Source organism: Oncorhynchus mykiss, chromosome 7 (genome assembly GCF_057628025.1).
Source record: "Oncorhynchus mykiss isolate SJ-2025 chromosome 7, ASM5762802v1, whole genome shotgun sequence".
NCBI classification, from domain to species: domain Eukaryota; kingdom Metazoa; phylum Chordata; class Actinopteri; order Salmoniformes; family Salmonidae; genus Oncorhynchus; species Oncorhynchus mykiss.
This window is the reverse complement of record NC_143028.1, coordinates 58,931,877-58,948,454: the sequence shown is the minus strand read 5'-3', so window position 1 is coordinate 58,948,454 and position 16,578 is coordinate 58,931,877. Positions and strand designations below refer to the sequence as shown.

The 16,578-nt window shown below is 41.9% G+C and overlaps 1 protein-coding gene across 5 annotated transcripts in view; it reads right to left on the bottom strand.

Moving 5' to 3' along the window:
* The window catches only part of LOC110528236 (nck-associated protein 5-like), a 99,951-nt gene that overhangs the window by 21,278 nt on the left and 62,095 nt on the right, over window positions 1-16,578 (bottom strand). For 4 of the 5 annotated variants that reach the window (XM_021610122.3, XM_090241506.1, XM_090241504.1 and 1 more), the window contains 4 exons: window positions 15,975-16,109; window positions 7,284-7,352; window positions 7,058-7,096; window positions 6,774-6,893 (listed from right to left, as the gene is read on the bottom strand). In XM_021610122.3, coding sequence (XP_021465797.3) covers window positions 6,774-6,893; window positions 7,058-7,096; window positions 7,284-7,352; window positions 15,975-16,103 — 357 coding nt within the window. In that variant the 5' untranslated portion in view covers window positions 16,104-16,109. Of the gene's footprint in view, window positions 1-6,773; window positions 6,894-7,057; window positions 7,097-7,283; window positions 7,353-15,974; window positions 16,245-16,578 lie in introns of those variants that run through there. The other variant, XM_090241505.1, reaches the window with a different exon arrangement.

The following is a 16,578-nucleotide window of genomic DNA, read 5'->3' as shown; positions in this document are numbered from 1 at the left end:
ACCTAGAGAGGAACCAGGCTATGAGGTCAGGGCTTTGTGATGGCCACTCCAATACCTTGACTTTGTTGTCCTTAAGCCATTTGCCACAACTTTGGAAGTATGCTTGGGATCATTGTCCATTTGGAAGACCCATTTGCGACCAAGCTTTAACTTCGTGACTGATGTCTTGAGGTGTTGCTTCAATATATCCACATAATTGTCTTTCCTCATGATGCCATCTATTTTGTGAAGTGCACCAGTCCCTCCTGCAGCAAAGCACCCCCACAACATGATGCTGCCAACCCCGTGCTTCACGTTTGGGGTGGTGTTCTTCGGCTTGCAAGCATGCCCCTTTTTCCTCCAAACATAACGATGGCCATTATGGCCAAACAGTTCTATTTTTGTTTCATCAGACCAGAGAACATTTCTCCAAAAAGTACAATCCTTGTCCCCATGTGCATTTGCAAACTGTAGTCTAGCTTTTTTATGGCGGTTTTGGAGCAGTGGCTTTTTCCTTGCTGAGCGGCCTTTCAAGTTATGTCGATATACAGTGGGGCAAAAAAGTATTTAGTCAGCCACCAACTGTGCAAGTTCTCCCACTTAAAAAGATGAGGCCTGTAATTTTCATCATAGGTACACTTCAACTATGACAGACAAAATGAGATTTTTTTTCCCAGAAAATCACATTGTAGGATTTTTAATGAATTCATTTGCAAATGATGGTGGAACATAAGTATTTGGTCACCTACAAACAAGCAACATTTCTGGCTCTCACAGACCTGTCCTCCACTCGTTACCTGTATTAATGGCACCTGTTTGAACTTGTTATCAGTATAAAAGACCTCAAACAACCTCAAACAGTCACACTCCAAACTCCACTATGGCCAAGACCAAAGAGCTGTCAAAGGACACCAGAAACAAAATTGTAGACCTGCACCAGGCTGGGAAGACTGAATCTGCAATAGGTAAGCAGCTTGGTTTGAAGAAATCAACTGTGGGAGCAATTATTAGGAAATGGAAGACATACAAGACCACTGATAATCTCCCTCGATCTGGGGCTCCACGCAAGATCTCACCCCGTGGGGTCAAAATTATCACAAGAACGGTGAGCAAAAATCCCAGAACCACACGGGGGGACCTAGTGAATGACCTGCAGAGAGATGGGACCAAAGTAACAAAGCCTACCATCAGTAACACACTACGCCGCCAGGGACTCAAATCCTGCAGTGCCAGACGTGTCCCCCTGCTTAAGCCAGTACATGTCCAGGCCCGTCTGAAGTTTGCTAGAGAGCATTTGGATGAGCCAGAAGAAGATTGGGAGAAAGTCATTTGGTCAGATGAAACCAAAATAGAATTTTGGTAAAAACTCAACTCGTCGTGTTTGGAGGACAAAGAATGCTGAGTTGCATCCAAAGAACACCATACCTACTGTGAAGCATGGGGGTGGAAACATCATGCTTTGGGGCTGTTTTTCTGCAAAGGGACCAGGATGACTGATCCGTGTAAAGGAAAGAATGAATGAGGCCATGTATCGTGAGATTTTGAGTGAAAACCTCCTTCCATCAAGCAAGGGCATTGAAGATTAAACGTGGCTGGGTCTTTCAGCATGACAATGATCCCAAACACACCGCCCGGGCAACGAAGGAGTGGCTTCGTAAGAAGCATTTCAAGGTCCTGGAGTGGCCTAGCCAGTCTCCAGATCTCAACACCATAGAAAATCTTTGGAGGGAGTTGAAAGTCCGTGTTGCCCAGCAACAGCCCCAAAACAATCACTGCTCTAGAAGAGATCTGCATGGAGGAATGGGCCAAAATACCAGCAACAAGTGTGTGAAAACCTTGTGAAGACTCTGCTATCTCTGCTATATACCCTTTGTTGGCAATGGCAAAGTATTGAGATAAACTTTTGTTATTGACCAAATACTTATTTTCCACCATAATTTGCAAATAAATTCATTAAAAATCCTACAATGTGATTTTCTGGAATTTTTTCCCTCATTTTGTCTGTCATAGTTGAAGTGTACCTATGATGAAAATTACAGGCCTCTCATCTTTTTAAGTGGGAGAACTTGCACAATTAGTGGCTGACTAAATACTTTTTTGCCCCACTGTAGGACTCGTTTTACTGTGGATATAGATACTTTTGTACCAGTTTCCTACATCTTCACAAGGTCCTTTGTTGTTGTTCTGTGATTAATTTGCACTTTTCGCAACAAAGTACATTCATCTCTAGGAGACAGAACGCGTCTCCTTCCAGAGCGGTATGACGGCTGTGTGGTCCCATCGTGTTTATACTTGCGTACTATTGTTTGTACAGATGAAAGTGGTACCTTCAGGTGTTTGGAAATTGCTCCCAAGGATGAACCAGACTTGTGGAGGTCTTGGCTGATTTCTATTGATTTTCCCATGATGTCAAGCAAAGAGGCACTGAGTTTGAAGGTAGGCCTTGAAATACATCCATAGGTACACCTCCAATTGACTCAAATGATGTCAATTAGCCTAATCAGATGCATCTAAAGCCATGACATAATTTTCTGGAATTTTCTAAGCTGTTTAAAGGCACAGTCAACTTAGTGTATGGAAACTTCTGACCCATTGGAATTGTGATACAGTGAATTGTAAGTGAAATAATCTGTCTGTAAACAATTGTTGGAAAAATGACTTGTGTAATGCACAAAGTAGATGTCCTAACCGACTTGCCAAAACTATAGTTTGTTAACAAGACATTTGTGGAGTGGTTGAAAAACTAGTTTTAATGACTCCAACCTAAGTGTATGTAAACTTCCGACTTCAACTATACAGTGTGTGCAAATGAGGTAGGATAAGGGAGGTAAGGCAATAAATAGGCCATAGTGGAAAAATAATTACAATATGGCAATTAAACACTGGAGTGATATATGTGCAGAAGATGAATGTGCAAGTAGAGATATTGGGGTGCAAAGGAGCAAAATAAATAACAATATGGGGATGAGGTAGTTGGATGGGCTTTTTACAGATGGACCATGTACAAGTGCAGTGATCTGTGAGCTGTTCTGACAGCTGGTGCTTAAAGTTAGTGAGGGAGATATGAGTCTCCAGCATCAGTGATTTTTGCAGGTTGTTCCAGTCATTGGCAGCAGAGAACTGGAAGGAAAGGCAGCCAAAGTAGGAATTGGCTTTGGGGGTGACCAGTGAAATATACCTGCTGGAGCGCGTGCTAAGGGTGGGTGCTGCTATGGTGACCAGTGAGCTGAGATAAGGTGGGGCTTTACCTAGCAAAGACTTGTAGATGACCTGGAGCCAGTGGGTTTGGCGGCAAATATGAAGCGAGGGATCACTTGCTCTGACCCAAATTACAAAAGATCCCACCAGGATATGTGAAACAGTGCAAAGTACAATTAACTTAATATTGGTGTCTGATAAATCTAAAATATCACAGAGTGGAGTAATAGTCTATGGAATCCGTGATCATTTTATTACATTTTGCACAAGGAGGATTTTTAAAGATATATTTAAGTGTCACAAAACCAAATCAGAGGACTCAAAAAATACTGTGTAGAAAAGTTTAGGGAGGAAGAAGGTACAATTGACTGGTCACCTGTACTAGATAGTGTAGAGGTAGACAATGCCTGGGAAGTCTTTAAATGTAGATTCCTTGATGTGGTGAATGTGATGGCTCCCATTAGACGGGCCAGGGTAAAGCAGAGATCAAGCCCTTGGTTTAATCATGAAATTCTAGAATCTATCCAAGCCAGGAATAAGGCCTTTAAGACATTTAAGAACTCTCATGAGCAACCTGATTTTGTCCTATATAAACGTCACAGAAATGGAGCACAGAGGAGGATGGATGAAGCTAAGAGGGGTTACTTTGCTGAGAAAATCATTGAAAACAAAAAGGGCCCTAACAAGCTATGGAAATCATTTAAGGTTCCTTACCTAGGCTGTAGTAGTACTACCAAAAACAAACTAAACAGTATTGGACTGAACATCAAAGGGGAGATGGTATAGGAAAAAGCAGAGGTTGCCAATGAATTCAACTCTTTTTTTAAAAACTTCTGTTGCCAGCAAGCTGGTTAGCAAGCTGCCCACCAGTTATGGTTTGTATGGAAGCAACCAAGTCGAGAAGTATTATTTAGAGTTAGGGGTTCAGCCAAACTCTTTTTCTTTTGCAAAGGTAGCAACAGCCAAAATAGTCAGTATGCTGGCAGAGCTTAAATGCTCCAAAGCCACAGTCCTGGATAATATTCCTGCAAGGTGTCTAAATGATTCTGCTGAGCAAATTGGCCCTTGTATTACGCATATTGTTAATCTCTCTTGAACAAGGCACCTTTCCCAGGGACATGAAACAAGCTAAAGTTATACCTCTGTATAAGAAGGTGATCAAGTCTGACCCTGGGAACTATAGGCCTGTATCTATCCTCTGTGTAACATCAAAGATGGAGAGTTGTACATGAGCAAATGTATGAATATGTTAACAAACAGGGTCTAATGTATGATTTTCAGTCGGGTTGTAGAAAAACATACTCCACTGATTCATGTCTACTTTACTTGACTGACTTCATCAGGAAAGAGATTGATGAGGGAAATCTGTGTGGAATGGTACGGCTTGACCTACAGAAGGCCTTTGATACAGTTATCCACTGTCTCCTAATCTCCAAACTGTAGGCACTGGGGTTAAGTAGTATCACTCTAGGCTGGGTAAAGTCCTAGTTATCAGGAAGGGAGCAAGTAGTAGAGGTTAATGGTTCACTGTCTCAGGCAAAACCAATCAGTTGGGGCGTTACGCAGGGAAGCGTGCTTGGGTCTCTGCTGTTTTTATTGTATATTAATGATATGAAAGAGGCCTGTTCTTGCCTTCTATTTCTTTATGTGGATGATTCTACACTTCTGGTGTCTCACAAAAGTTAAACTATGTTGGAGAACATACTTAGCATAGAGCTTACTAACATTAGCAAATGGCTTGGAGATAATAAGCCATCTCTGCACTTATTTTTGGATCCAGACCTAAATTGTGTAGGTTGTCTGAAATCAGAGTGGAGTTAGGGGGTGAGATGCTGACTACAAAAACCTCCGTTACATCAAGGATACATCCCAAGTAGCTAAGTTTGGGGGGTGTGAGCATGGGCAATAAGGTGCTAGGGAAGGTTAATGCCAGGACTAAGTTTTTGGCTAGAAAGTCCAAGATGCTTGATAAGGAAAGTGCTAGCTACTGCCCTCATTCAATGCCATTTTGACTATTCTAGTACTTCCTGGTTTGGGGGCTTATCTAAACTTATGAAGGGGAAGCTCCAGATAGCCCAGAATAAGTTGATCAGGGTAGTATTGAAGGTGAGTCCACGTACAAACATAGGCAGGAGCTGCTTTCAGGAACTAAACTGGCTGCCTGTTGAGGCTAGGGTGTCCCAGATTAGACTAGGTTTGGTTTTCAGGAGTATTTATGGTCCTGCGCCCAGATATCTAAATTACTTACCTTGTGTTAGGGATGCACACAATCACAGCACCAGATCAGGTGTTGCTGATGTGTGCTCATACAGGTTCAGGAGTAATGCTGGGAAAGGTACTTTCTTGTATACTGGAGCCTCAGAATGGAATGAGTTGCCTCTGCCTATAAAAACAACGTCCTCTCTGGACAGCTTTAAAAATAAAAAGTAAAAATATGTTTGATGTCCTCTGTCCCCATATGAATAACCCCTATGATGTAACTGGAATGATGAGATAGATGTTCTTCTTCTCTGTTTTTGTTTTATTATTTCACTGCCATACTGTGTTTAACTGTGTTCCATCTTGTATAGCCATCGTGTCTCAAGAGGACCACAATGGAAATAAGTCCCAGACTTTATTGTGTGTTATCTTCAATGATTTTATTAATGTGCGTGTATGGCTTTTAAGTTTTATGTGCTTGTTTTTTTAAATGGTTGAATTAATCAAACTAAACTAAACGGAAGGAGAGTTGTATGGCATTGAAGCTCGTTTGGAGGTTAGTTAACACAGTGTCCAAAGAAGGGCCAGAAGTATACAGAATGGTGTCATCTGCGTAGAGGTGGATCAGAGAATCACCAGCAGCAAGAGTGATATCATTAATGTATACAGAGAAGAGAGTCGGCCCGAGAATTTAACCCTGTGGCACCCCCACAGAGACTGCCAAAGGTCCGGACAAAAGGCCCTCCGATTTGACACACTGAACTCTGAGAAGTAGTTGGTGAACCAGGCAAGGCAGTCATTTGAGAAACCAAGGCTGTTGAGTCTTCCGATAAGAATGTGGTGATTGACAGAGTCAAAAGCCTTGGCCAGGTCGATGAATACAGCTGCACAGTAGTCTCTTATCAATGGCGGTTATGATATCGTTTAGGACCTTGAGCGTGGCTGAGGTGCACCCACGACCAGCTCGGAAACCAGATTGCGTAGCGGAGAAGGCATGGTGGGATTCGAAATGGTCAGTGATCTGTTTGTTAACTTGGCTTTCGAAAACCTTATAGAAAGGCAGGGTAGGATAGATATAGGTCTGTAGCAGTTTGGGTCTAGAGTGTCTCCCCCTTTGAAGAGGGGGATGACCGCGGCAGCATTCCAATCTTTGAGGATCTCAGACGATACAAAAGAGAGGTTGAATAGGCTAGTAATAGGGGTTGCAACAATTTTGGCAGATAATTAACTCATGCCTAATTATCCTTTATCTTGTCAAATTCATTACAGTTTTGCAAAAACTAAGCAACTGAAACAAAATGAAAAGCAACTTGTTCATTTATGCGTAATTTATTTCTAAATCTTCACAGAGAAATCAATTTCATGAACACACACAGAACACATCACACATTCTGTACCTGCTGCAGATGGCTGGCCTGGGGGTGTGGTTTCTGGGCAAAGAGCTTAGTCAGGGTTATGTTCTGTCTCTCCAGGTCAAACACACGCATCTTCAGCTTAATACACTCCTCCCGCAGGTCCTAGAACAAACACGCACACAAAACAAATCAACAAACCTTCACATTTACACACGCAGGCATGCACGCACGAACACACACTAAACTTGTGTAAAATAACTGCTCATTAACTTGTTAGACTGTTGAGTCTGAACGTCATCGACTTGTCTTCATGAACTATGTCTTACCTTTTGATTCAGAAGAGCCTGTACTACATGGTTGGCCACCTGAAAAAGATAGAATTAAAGTTTCATCTTTACTAGTCTTTGGTCATAAATGGAGAATGATTTGAGGCTTAAGAATAGTAAACTTAGCAGTGTATAAAAGCTGAGAATTATGTAGTGGTTACAGAGACAGACAAAACATAGTGTGACACAGTCAGGACGACCTTCTCCTTCTCTATATGAAACTCACCTCATCCAGACACCTTTCATAGGCTTCTCTCTGGCTTTCATTCGCAAGGGCCAGGGCTGAATTCTCAGCCTACAAAGGAGAGAGAAAGGACAAAGACAGAGAAAAGAGAGAGGGAGACCAATTACATACATCTATCGAAAGCATAAATTTGACAACAAAGATCAACCTCGGGAGATTCATCCCCACCCGTCTCATATGATCACAGTGCATTTCAATGTCTACACCTAGAAGAGCAAGCTTCTTTGTGGCCGAGAATGAACAAAATCAGTTGATTTCACAATAGTCCCCATGGAGAATTTGACAATGCGAAAGAATAAACGAAAGAGCAAAATATTAGGTAGATCTCCAAAGGGGTTTGATACATCTGAACAAGGACCATTTATAAAAAAATATAGATATATCCTTGCTGTAATAGGTGTAGACTGGTGTAGACTCATTAAAAAGAGAATCCTGCCAATGTCTTATTCGCCATGATCAAAGGCGGGAACATGTCACCACGGCAACTATGAAATCAAAGGTGTGATGGGGGACTGAAACAAAGGGGAGGAGAGATGGATTCTGAAAGATTGAAAGAATGAAATGGGAGGGAAACAGAGACAAGACAGAGAGTTAGGAGGAATGAGAAAGAACAACATGCTGATTGGAATAAAAAGGGAGTGAGACAATAGAGGGAGAGAAGGTGCGAAAGAACAAAACATGTCTTCATAGAAATAGAATCACCTAAGCCACCAGTGATTGCACATCAAAACAGCAGTCACACATTTAACGCTCCCTCTACAGTGCGTCATGGAAGCTGTGATGGTCCCAAGTGTTCAATGATCAGGGAATGGTGGATGGCGAGAGGAACGGGAGGATAGGAGACCAAATTATTTTGGCAACATCAATTCCCATCGCCACCGAGCAGAGAAAAGAGAGTTTTCAATTTGCTTGTCTACGAGGTTTCGAAGTAGAATAGGAATCAAACAGTCTAGCTTGAGGCTCGATGACTGTCGCTTAGTCAGAAATCATTGCATTGTCCAGTGGAGGGTGTGTGTAAGACAGAAAGGGGGAGAGTGTGTGGGCAAGTCAGGCCAGTTCAGATCAGTTGCAACACTGTTTCTAAGATTTTCAGTTTTGGACTGTGGATAGCCTACCTCCTAAAGAGAAACATGCAGAGGTGAAAAAAGTACCGAATTGTCATACTTGAGTAAAAGTAAAGATACCTGAAAGTAAAAATGGAGTCACCTAGTAAAACACAAGTCTAAAAGTAGTTGGTTTTAAATATACATAATTATCCAAAGTAAAGTATAAATAATTTAAAATTCCTAAGATTAAGAAAAACAGAAGTCACAATTCTTTCATTTATTTATTTTATTTACGGCTATCCAGGAGCATGCTCCAACACTCAGACATAATTTACAAAATAAGCATGTGTGTTTAGTGAGTCCGCCAGATCGGAGGCAGTAGGGATGACCAAGGAGGTTCTCTTGATAACTGCCTGAATTGGACCATTTTCCTGTCCTGCTAAGCATTTCGGTGTCAGGGAAAATGTATGGAGTAAAAAGTACATAATTTTCTTTAGGAGTGAAGTAAAAGTTGTCAAAAATATAAAATGTACAGATTCCCCCAAAACCTACTTCAGTTGTACTTTAAAGTATTTTTATTTAAGTACTTTACACCACTGTAAAGCAGATACTTTATTGCCATGCAACCAAGGTTGGTGGTATTTGTTTACAGTACTGTAGCTCTGAAGTACCTAATATACACATATATATACAGTGGGGAGAACAAGTATTTGATACACTGCCGATTTTGCAGGTTTTCCTACTTACAAAGCATGTAGAGGTCTGTAATTTTTATCATAGGTACACTTAAACTGTGAGACGGAATCTAAAACAAAAATCCAGAAAATCACATTGTATGATTTTTTAAGTAATTCATTTGCATTTTTATTGCATGACCTAAGTATTTGATACATCAGAAAAGCATAACTTAATATTTGGTACAGAATCCTTTGTTTGCAATTACAGAGATCATATGTTCCTGTAGTTCTTGACCAGGTTTGCACACACTGCAGCAGGGATTTTGGCCCACTCATCCATACAGACCTTCTCCAGATCCTTCAGGTTTCGGGGCTGTCGCTGGGCAATAGGGACTTTCAGCTCCCTCCAAAGATTTTCTATTGGGTTCAGGTCTGGAGACTGGCTAGGCCACTCCAGGACCTTGAGATGCTTCTTACGGAGCCAGTCCTTAGTTGTCCTGGCTGTGTGTTTCAGGTCGTTGTCATGCTGGAAGACCCAGCCACGACCCATCTTCAATGCTCTTACTGAGGGAAGGAGGTTGTTGGCCAAGATTTCACGATACATGGTCCCATCCATCCTCCCTTCAATATGGTGCAGTCGTCCTTTTCCTAACCCTTTGCAGAAAAGCATCCCCAAAGAATGATGTTTCCACCTCCATGCTGCACGGTTGGGATGGTGTTCTTGGGGTTGTACTCATCCTTCTTCCTCCAAACACTGCGAGTGGAGTTTAGACCAAAAAGCTCTATTTTTGTCTCATCAGACCACATGACCTTCTCCAATTCCTCCTCTGGATCATCCAGATGGTCATTGGCAAACTTCAGACGGGCCTGGACATGCGCTGGCTTGAGCAGGGGGACCTTGCCTGCGCTGCAGGATTTTAATCCATGACGGCGTAGTGTGTTACTAATGGTTCTTTGAGACTGTGGTCCCAGCTCTCTTCAGGTCATTGACCAGGTCATGCTGTGTAGTTCTGGGCTGATCCCTCACCTTCCTCATGATCATTGATGCCCCACGAAGTGAGATCTTGCATGGAGCCCCAGACCGAGGGTGATTGACCGTCATCTTGAACTTCTTCCATTTTCTAATAATTGCGCCAACAGTTGTTGCCTTCTCACCAAGCTGCTTGCCTATTGTCCTGTAGCCCATCCCAGCCTTGTGCAGGTTTACAATTTTATCCCTGATGTCCTTACACAGCTCTCTGTTCTTGGCCATTGTGGAGAGGTTGGAGTCTGTTTGATTGAGTGTGTGGACAGGTGTCTTTTATACAGGTAACGAGTTCAAACAGAAGCAGTTAATACAGGTAATGAGTGGAGAACAGGAGGGATTCTTAAAGAAAAACGAACAGGTCTGTGAGAGCCGGAATTCTTAATGGTTGGTAGGTGATCAAATACTTATGTCATGTAATAAAATGCAAATTAATTACTTAAAAATCATACAATGTGATTTTCTGGATTTTTGTTTTAGATTCCGTCTCTCACAGTTGAAGTGTACCTATGATAGAAATTACAGACCTCTACATGCTTTGTAAGTAGGAAAACCTGCAAAATCAGCAGTGTATCAAATACTTGTTCTCCCCACTGTGTATACACACACACACACACACACACACACCTTAATTGGTGAGGACAGGCTTGTGGTAATGGCTGGAGCGGAATCAGTGGAATGGTATCAAATACATCAAACACATGGTTTCGTGTGATGCCCTTTCATAAGCCTCATTCCAACAATTATGAGTCGTCCTCCCTCAGCAGCCTCCACTGACATATACAGGATTTACATTCACAAATGTGCCAAGCAGCTAGAATAGCATCACCACAATTCATAAATATCAACAATCCATAAAGTCCCTAGATCCCTAGAGCAGCCATAGGGAGGGGGTGGGGGGGGGGCTAGTGAATAGAGTTCAAGGTTCTGACTGCTGTGGGGGAAAAACGGTTTTAAAAACATTCTGTTTTGGTGGTCAGTGACCTGCAGCACCTACCAGGTCATTGTATAATCTTATTGAGATTTGGTTCTGCCTCTGATTTGAGCGTGGTGGGGCCCTCAGTGAGCAGAACAAGATTATCACAATTAATATATTTACAGAGATATTACCCAGAGACACCCCAGCACAGGGAAGAGACGCAGCAGTAATTACAGCCGGATTCACACATCAATACACAGCTGCGCTAAGGGCGAAGGTGTTTGCATGTGTATACGGTAGGGACAGGGAGAGTGTGTGACATTTTGTGAAGGTTTCATCTTCGTAGAGTGTGTGTATGGAACTGACTTTGTGTGTGTGATCCTAGTGTCACGTGTGAAACTCAATCTGTCACTCAACTATCCAATCTGAGAGCAATACGTGCATTACGTTTCAATAGTGTACTCTATACAAAGTGTGGGCTGGCAAAGGCAGAAGACCTTGGCCTGATTCTACAACATAAGTGCTATAAGGCCTCAGCCAAGGGAATTTAACCACAGTAACATTAAGAGCCCTCTCCATCACAGTGGCATGATTATAAACACTAAACACTGTTTTCAAACAGGTGCTCTGAGAAAAGTGTTTTAAAGAACTTTCCTTCCCACCTCTCATTCTGCCACTAGGGCTCAGGAAATGATGGCCGGGAGAGCTGGGAGACTAAAAGTTTTCACAACACCTGAAAAGGTGCCGCAAGGGTCCATTGTGCTGAGTTAGGAGATTTAACACAGTCTCTAATAGAAGAGCCTTTTAAATTGCTTTATAAAGCAAAGGCCTAAGAGAAGCTGCAGGTTACTCAGTCACGTGATATCCGCAGTATCCGCAGTGCTTAATTTGAGCCGGATCCTGCCGGAACAGGATCCGGGCACATCTCAGTTTTGTTTTGGACGGTTTCATTCCGAAACCTATTTGGCTGGATCCGGTAGCTCTTGTGGCATGAAAAAGAATTGTCACTATTTGCAATGTAAAAATTTGATTAAATGGGATCAAAGCTCATTCGAGTGGCCTCTTCGTTAATTCTATTCAGAGACGTACTAAATCAGCACCACCCTCTGAAGGTTCTGAGCCTGCCAGGGTTGGCCTTACGAAGCCAAAGCCCCCTGATGGGTGAGCATAATATTTTGAAATAATTTCATACCTCTTTTTCTCCCCAATTTTGTTTGTTACAGTCTTGTCCCATTGCTGCAACTCCCGTACCGTCTCCCGGTCTCAGCCTGCTGCGACACAGCCCGGGAATGAACCCGGATCTGTAGTGACGCCTCTAGTACTGCGATGCAGTGCCTTAGACCGCAGCGCCACTCGGGAGGCCCGGGTGAGCATAATATACAAGGAATTTCTCAAAGCTGCTAATGAGAACCTTGACAACCTTGTACGATTCCGGGTGGGGTGCCCCCACCCAGGTTGTGGCAGTGCTGGCAACACTAGCTGCAGTAACCCATGGGGAGGAGGTCACACTCGGACAAATCAGAGGGGGCAAATTGTGGCCCTGGTGGCACCAAATAATAAAAGGTCTGACTGCACAGCGATGCTTGGAAAAATGGTCACAACGGGGGACCAGTGTGTGTGTTTCAGGGGAAGGGGATGTATCTGAGCTCCATCAGCTCAGACTTGACATTGGTTAATCAAATCTGCCCATTCTTGCTCAATTTTGCATGCCATCTCAAACAGCTACAACTGTATATGCATTTGCACATCACGTCCTTTCTTGAGTTGGACTCAGGGATGGAACAACTGTTGAACATCTGAGCTTGTGGTTGTTTGTGGGGGAAGGGTGCGAAGTGTGTATGAGTGTGTGTGTGTCCCACATCTGTTGCTATGGGGTAATTATGTTAGGGACAATATAGGATGAATCACAATAATTGTTTGCTAAAATAATAATTACTTGCCAAAAAGGTACATTTTGTAATGGAAATCCTGGTTATATGTAACAATCCTTCACATGAACTGCCTACATTATTAAGCATTTTATTTGTTAATTGTGGAAATTAAGATACCCAAGATGATATATATATGTATATATATATATATATATTATATATATATATATATACACAATACCAGTCAAAGGTTTGGACATACCATACCTATTCATTCAAGAGTTTCTTTATTTGTACTATTTTCTACATTGTAGAATAATAATGAAGACATCAAAACTATGAAATAACATATGGAGTCATGTAGTAACCAAAAAAATTGTTCAAACAAATCTAAATATAATATATACATTTTATATTTCAGATTCTTCAAAGTAGCCACCCTTTGCCTTGATGACAGCTTTATACACTCTTGGCATTCTCTCAACCAGCTTCTTGAGGTAACCACTTTTTGAGTTACTACATGATTCCATATGTGTTATTTCATAGTTTTGATGTCTTCACTATTAATCTACAATGTAAAAAATTGCAAAAATAAAGAAAAACCTGAGAATGAGTAGGTGTGTCCAAACTTGACTTGTACTGTATATATTTACCCCAAAATATATGGGGGATTGGAAATTATGCAATTACATTGATGGAAGCTACAATCTATGTGAATACAAAATCTATCTGCAATATTACGCTTTTGTCAGGCGCATCAGCCATCACCAGCGAATGAGCTGCACATCATTGTGTGAGTCAGTGAAACTGGAAAGCATTTTTAGGACTATAATTTCCTCCTCAGATTGTATCCTACAATAGGTATATCCACACAGCTAGGCCTAGGCTATTGATGGATTCAAGACAAAGGTAGTTTTTATTGATCTCAGATTCTTAGTTTGTCAGTGTCAAAGTAGCCTGTCATTTCGATCACTTGTGCGGTATTATGGCGCTTTCAAGACAACTGGGAACTCTGAAAAAACGAGGTTGAATCATGACGTCAGTGATCTTCAGATCAGAAAGTCTGATCTCTAGAAAGAGGCCAAAGTTCCCCACTTTGAATTCCGAGTTGGATGACCATTTAAAAACTCATTTTTCCAGTCAGAGCTAGTTTTCATAATTTCCCAGTTGTGTTGAATGCACTGAAGTCTGATTTCCCAGCTTCGACTTCCCAGTTGTTTTGAACGTGGCATTAAAAAAATATTATGCTAAAGTCTTCAGTCATGTAAAATGATGTAGAATTGCACGAAATGTGTTTATAAAAAGGCCTAAAATTTCCCAGACCCTAGGCCACACATTTATTTCCCATGTGTGCAACTTCTGTAAGTGCCTCTCCTCCACTGTTCTATGCCACTACGCAAATGTGATGATTTGCATCCAATGCTTTATTATAAAAAGGTGATGTATTTTTTTCCCATGCTCTCCGGTACCTCAGAACTCCCCAGTTTACCCCCCTCTCGCGATCACTTTTTCTTCCAGCACCTCCCGATTTACAAATTATGCACTGGATATCTGTCTCGGTACTAAGCTGAAAGGAGAGTGGATGCAAGTCATACGATGTGGCCCTTGACTCGCAAAACATTCCTTCCAAAATACCCTAATCACCAGAAGAAACAAACATTTTTAATTTGTAAAATGTAGGGAGGGATCCTTGACTGACAAAACCATTCAAATCCAATACCATTATTCAGCATATAAATGACATTCACTTGCCATTGATAGACTCTCAAAACCACTTCTTTCACAGGAGGAGGGAGACACCTGGTGGACTATGATACAGTCAGATGCATAGCCCTGAAATCATGGTCTGTATGTATCAAGACTCTCAGAGTAGGAGTGCTGATCTAGGAGGTCCTCCTAGTCCATGTAATCTTATTCATTATGATCGAAAAGGCAAAACTGATCCTAAATCAGCACTCCTACACTGAGAAACTTGATTCAGGTTCACATCTATCAAATTGGCATGCATTTTGAAATAGTGAAATACAAATTCTATTAATATTAAAAATAAAGTACTAGTGATGATATTAATAGTAAATAGTATCATGACTGCTCCATCCCTAGGATGAATCAAATACTTTAATTATTTGATTGAGTTTGGTTGTTTGGACTGAAGCAGGTAATCGTTTTGACAGGTGCAGCTATCAGTCAAAACAACCAACTGCATCAATCAAATGTTGCAAACAGTTATTTGTTTTCATTGATTGCTTTATCTGATGCAGCTCTGTCTCCAGGGTGTTTTAGACTACCTAGATTTGCTCAACTCCTGCGTCCGCCGTCCTCTCTTGCCTCCGTTTGAAAAAATATCAAAGATAATCGAGGAGAGGCGGCAAGGAAGGAACATGGACGAAAATGAGACTCCTCCACTTGCAGATCATTCAAAAGTACTGGGTGATGTAATATTGAGTGACTGTTTTAAGCATCGTTATTATTCTGGACCAATCCAAGTTCACCAGACTGTATCCGGAATGTATTGAATGAATTTTCACTGAGGCAAATTACTTTTACAGGGGTAGATCCAAAAATAAATTTGTAAAGTGATAAAAACTAAATGAAGTTAGCTGTGCAAGACATTTTATAGATAAAACAATAAGTAGAATATTGTTTTTAAATGTATGCATGCTCTTCTCCTCCGACAAAACAAAAGCTGATTCAAATGGGGTATGACAGATTTAAAAACTCTTCGGTGAAGGACTCCGGTAGGATGCACATGACTATACTTGATGAAAAGTGGCCATCGAGGAGGGGAAGACACTCTTCCATTCGCCTAATTGACACTCTCCTCGACCACTTATCGGTTTCTGGGTCACGAAGAAGATAGGATGGAGGAGAGAGGGTGGAAGACGGACTTTTGCCCAAACGAGAAAAGGCATGTACCCAGAGGGTCAACAGCTCCAGGGGTCAAGACTTGAGCTCTTAATTCATCCTCATCTTGTCTCCTTCTCAAAACCCATTGAAGAAGGTCAGAGTGGAGGGACCTTGAACCTTCTCCTCCAATACAGTTGAGGAGGTGAGGAGACAAGGTGCGAGGAATCAAAGACAGACAAAATGCGATATAGCCTAGACGAGCCCTGAATTCCCCCTCCCTGGGCCTCACCTCCAGCTCCTTGAGCCTCTCCAGGAGCTCCCTGCTGCTCTCTGGCTCTTCCAGGTAAGACTCTACATTGCCTTCATCTGACTCAAAGGCTTCATCACACTCCCTCAGCTCTGGCTCCTCAGACTCCATCACCACCTGTGGTGCAGAAAGGACGTCAGGGATACGGTTAGTAATGGTGTAGGGCAGTGGTTCCCAAACTTTTTATAGTCCCGTACCCCTCCAAATATTCAACCTCCAGCTGCATAGCCCCTCTAGCACCGGGGTCAGCACACTCAAATGTTATTTGCCATCATTGTAGGCCTGCCACAAACAATCACACACTATACGATACATTTATTAAACATCAGTACGAGTGAGTTTGTCACAACCCTGCTTCTGGGAAGTGACAAAGAGCTCTTATAGGACCAGGGCACAAATAATTATATACTAATCAATACTTTCACTCTTTATTTAACCATCTTCCATATAAAACCTTATTTGTAATTGGAGAGAGTCTTAAATCATTTTCTACACACAATCTGTCCCTGTATTTAGTTTTCATGCTAGTGAGGGCTGAGAATCCACTCTCACGTAGGTATGTGGTTGCAAAAGGCAACAGTGTCTT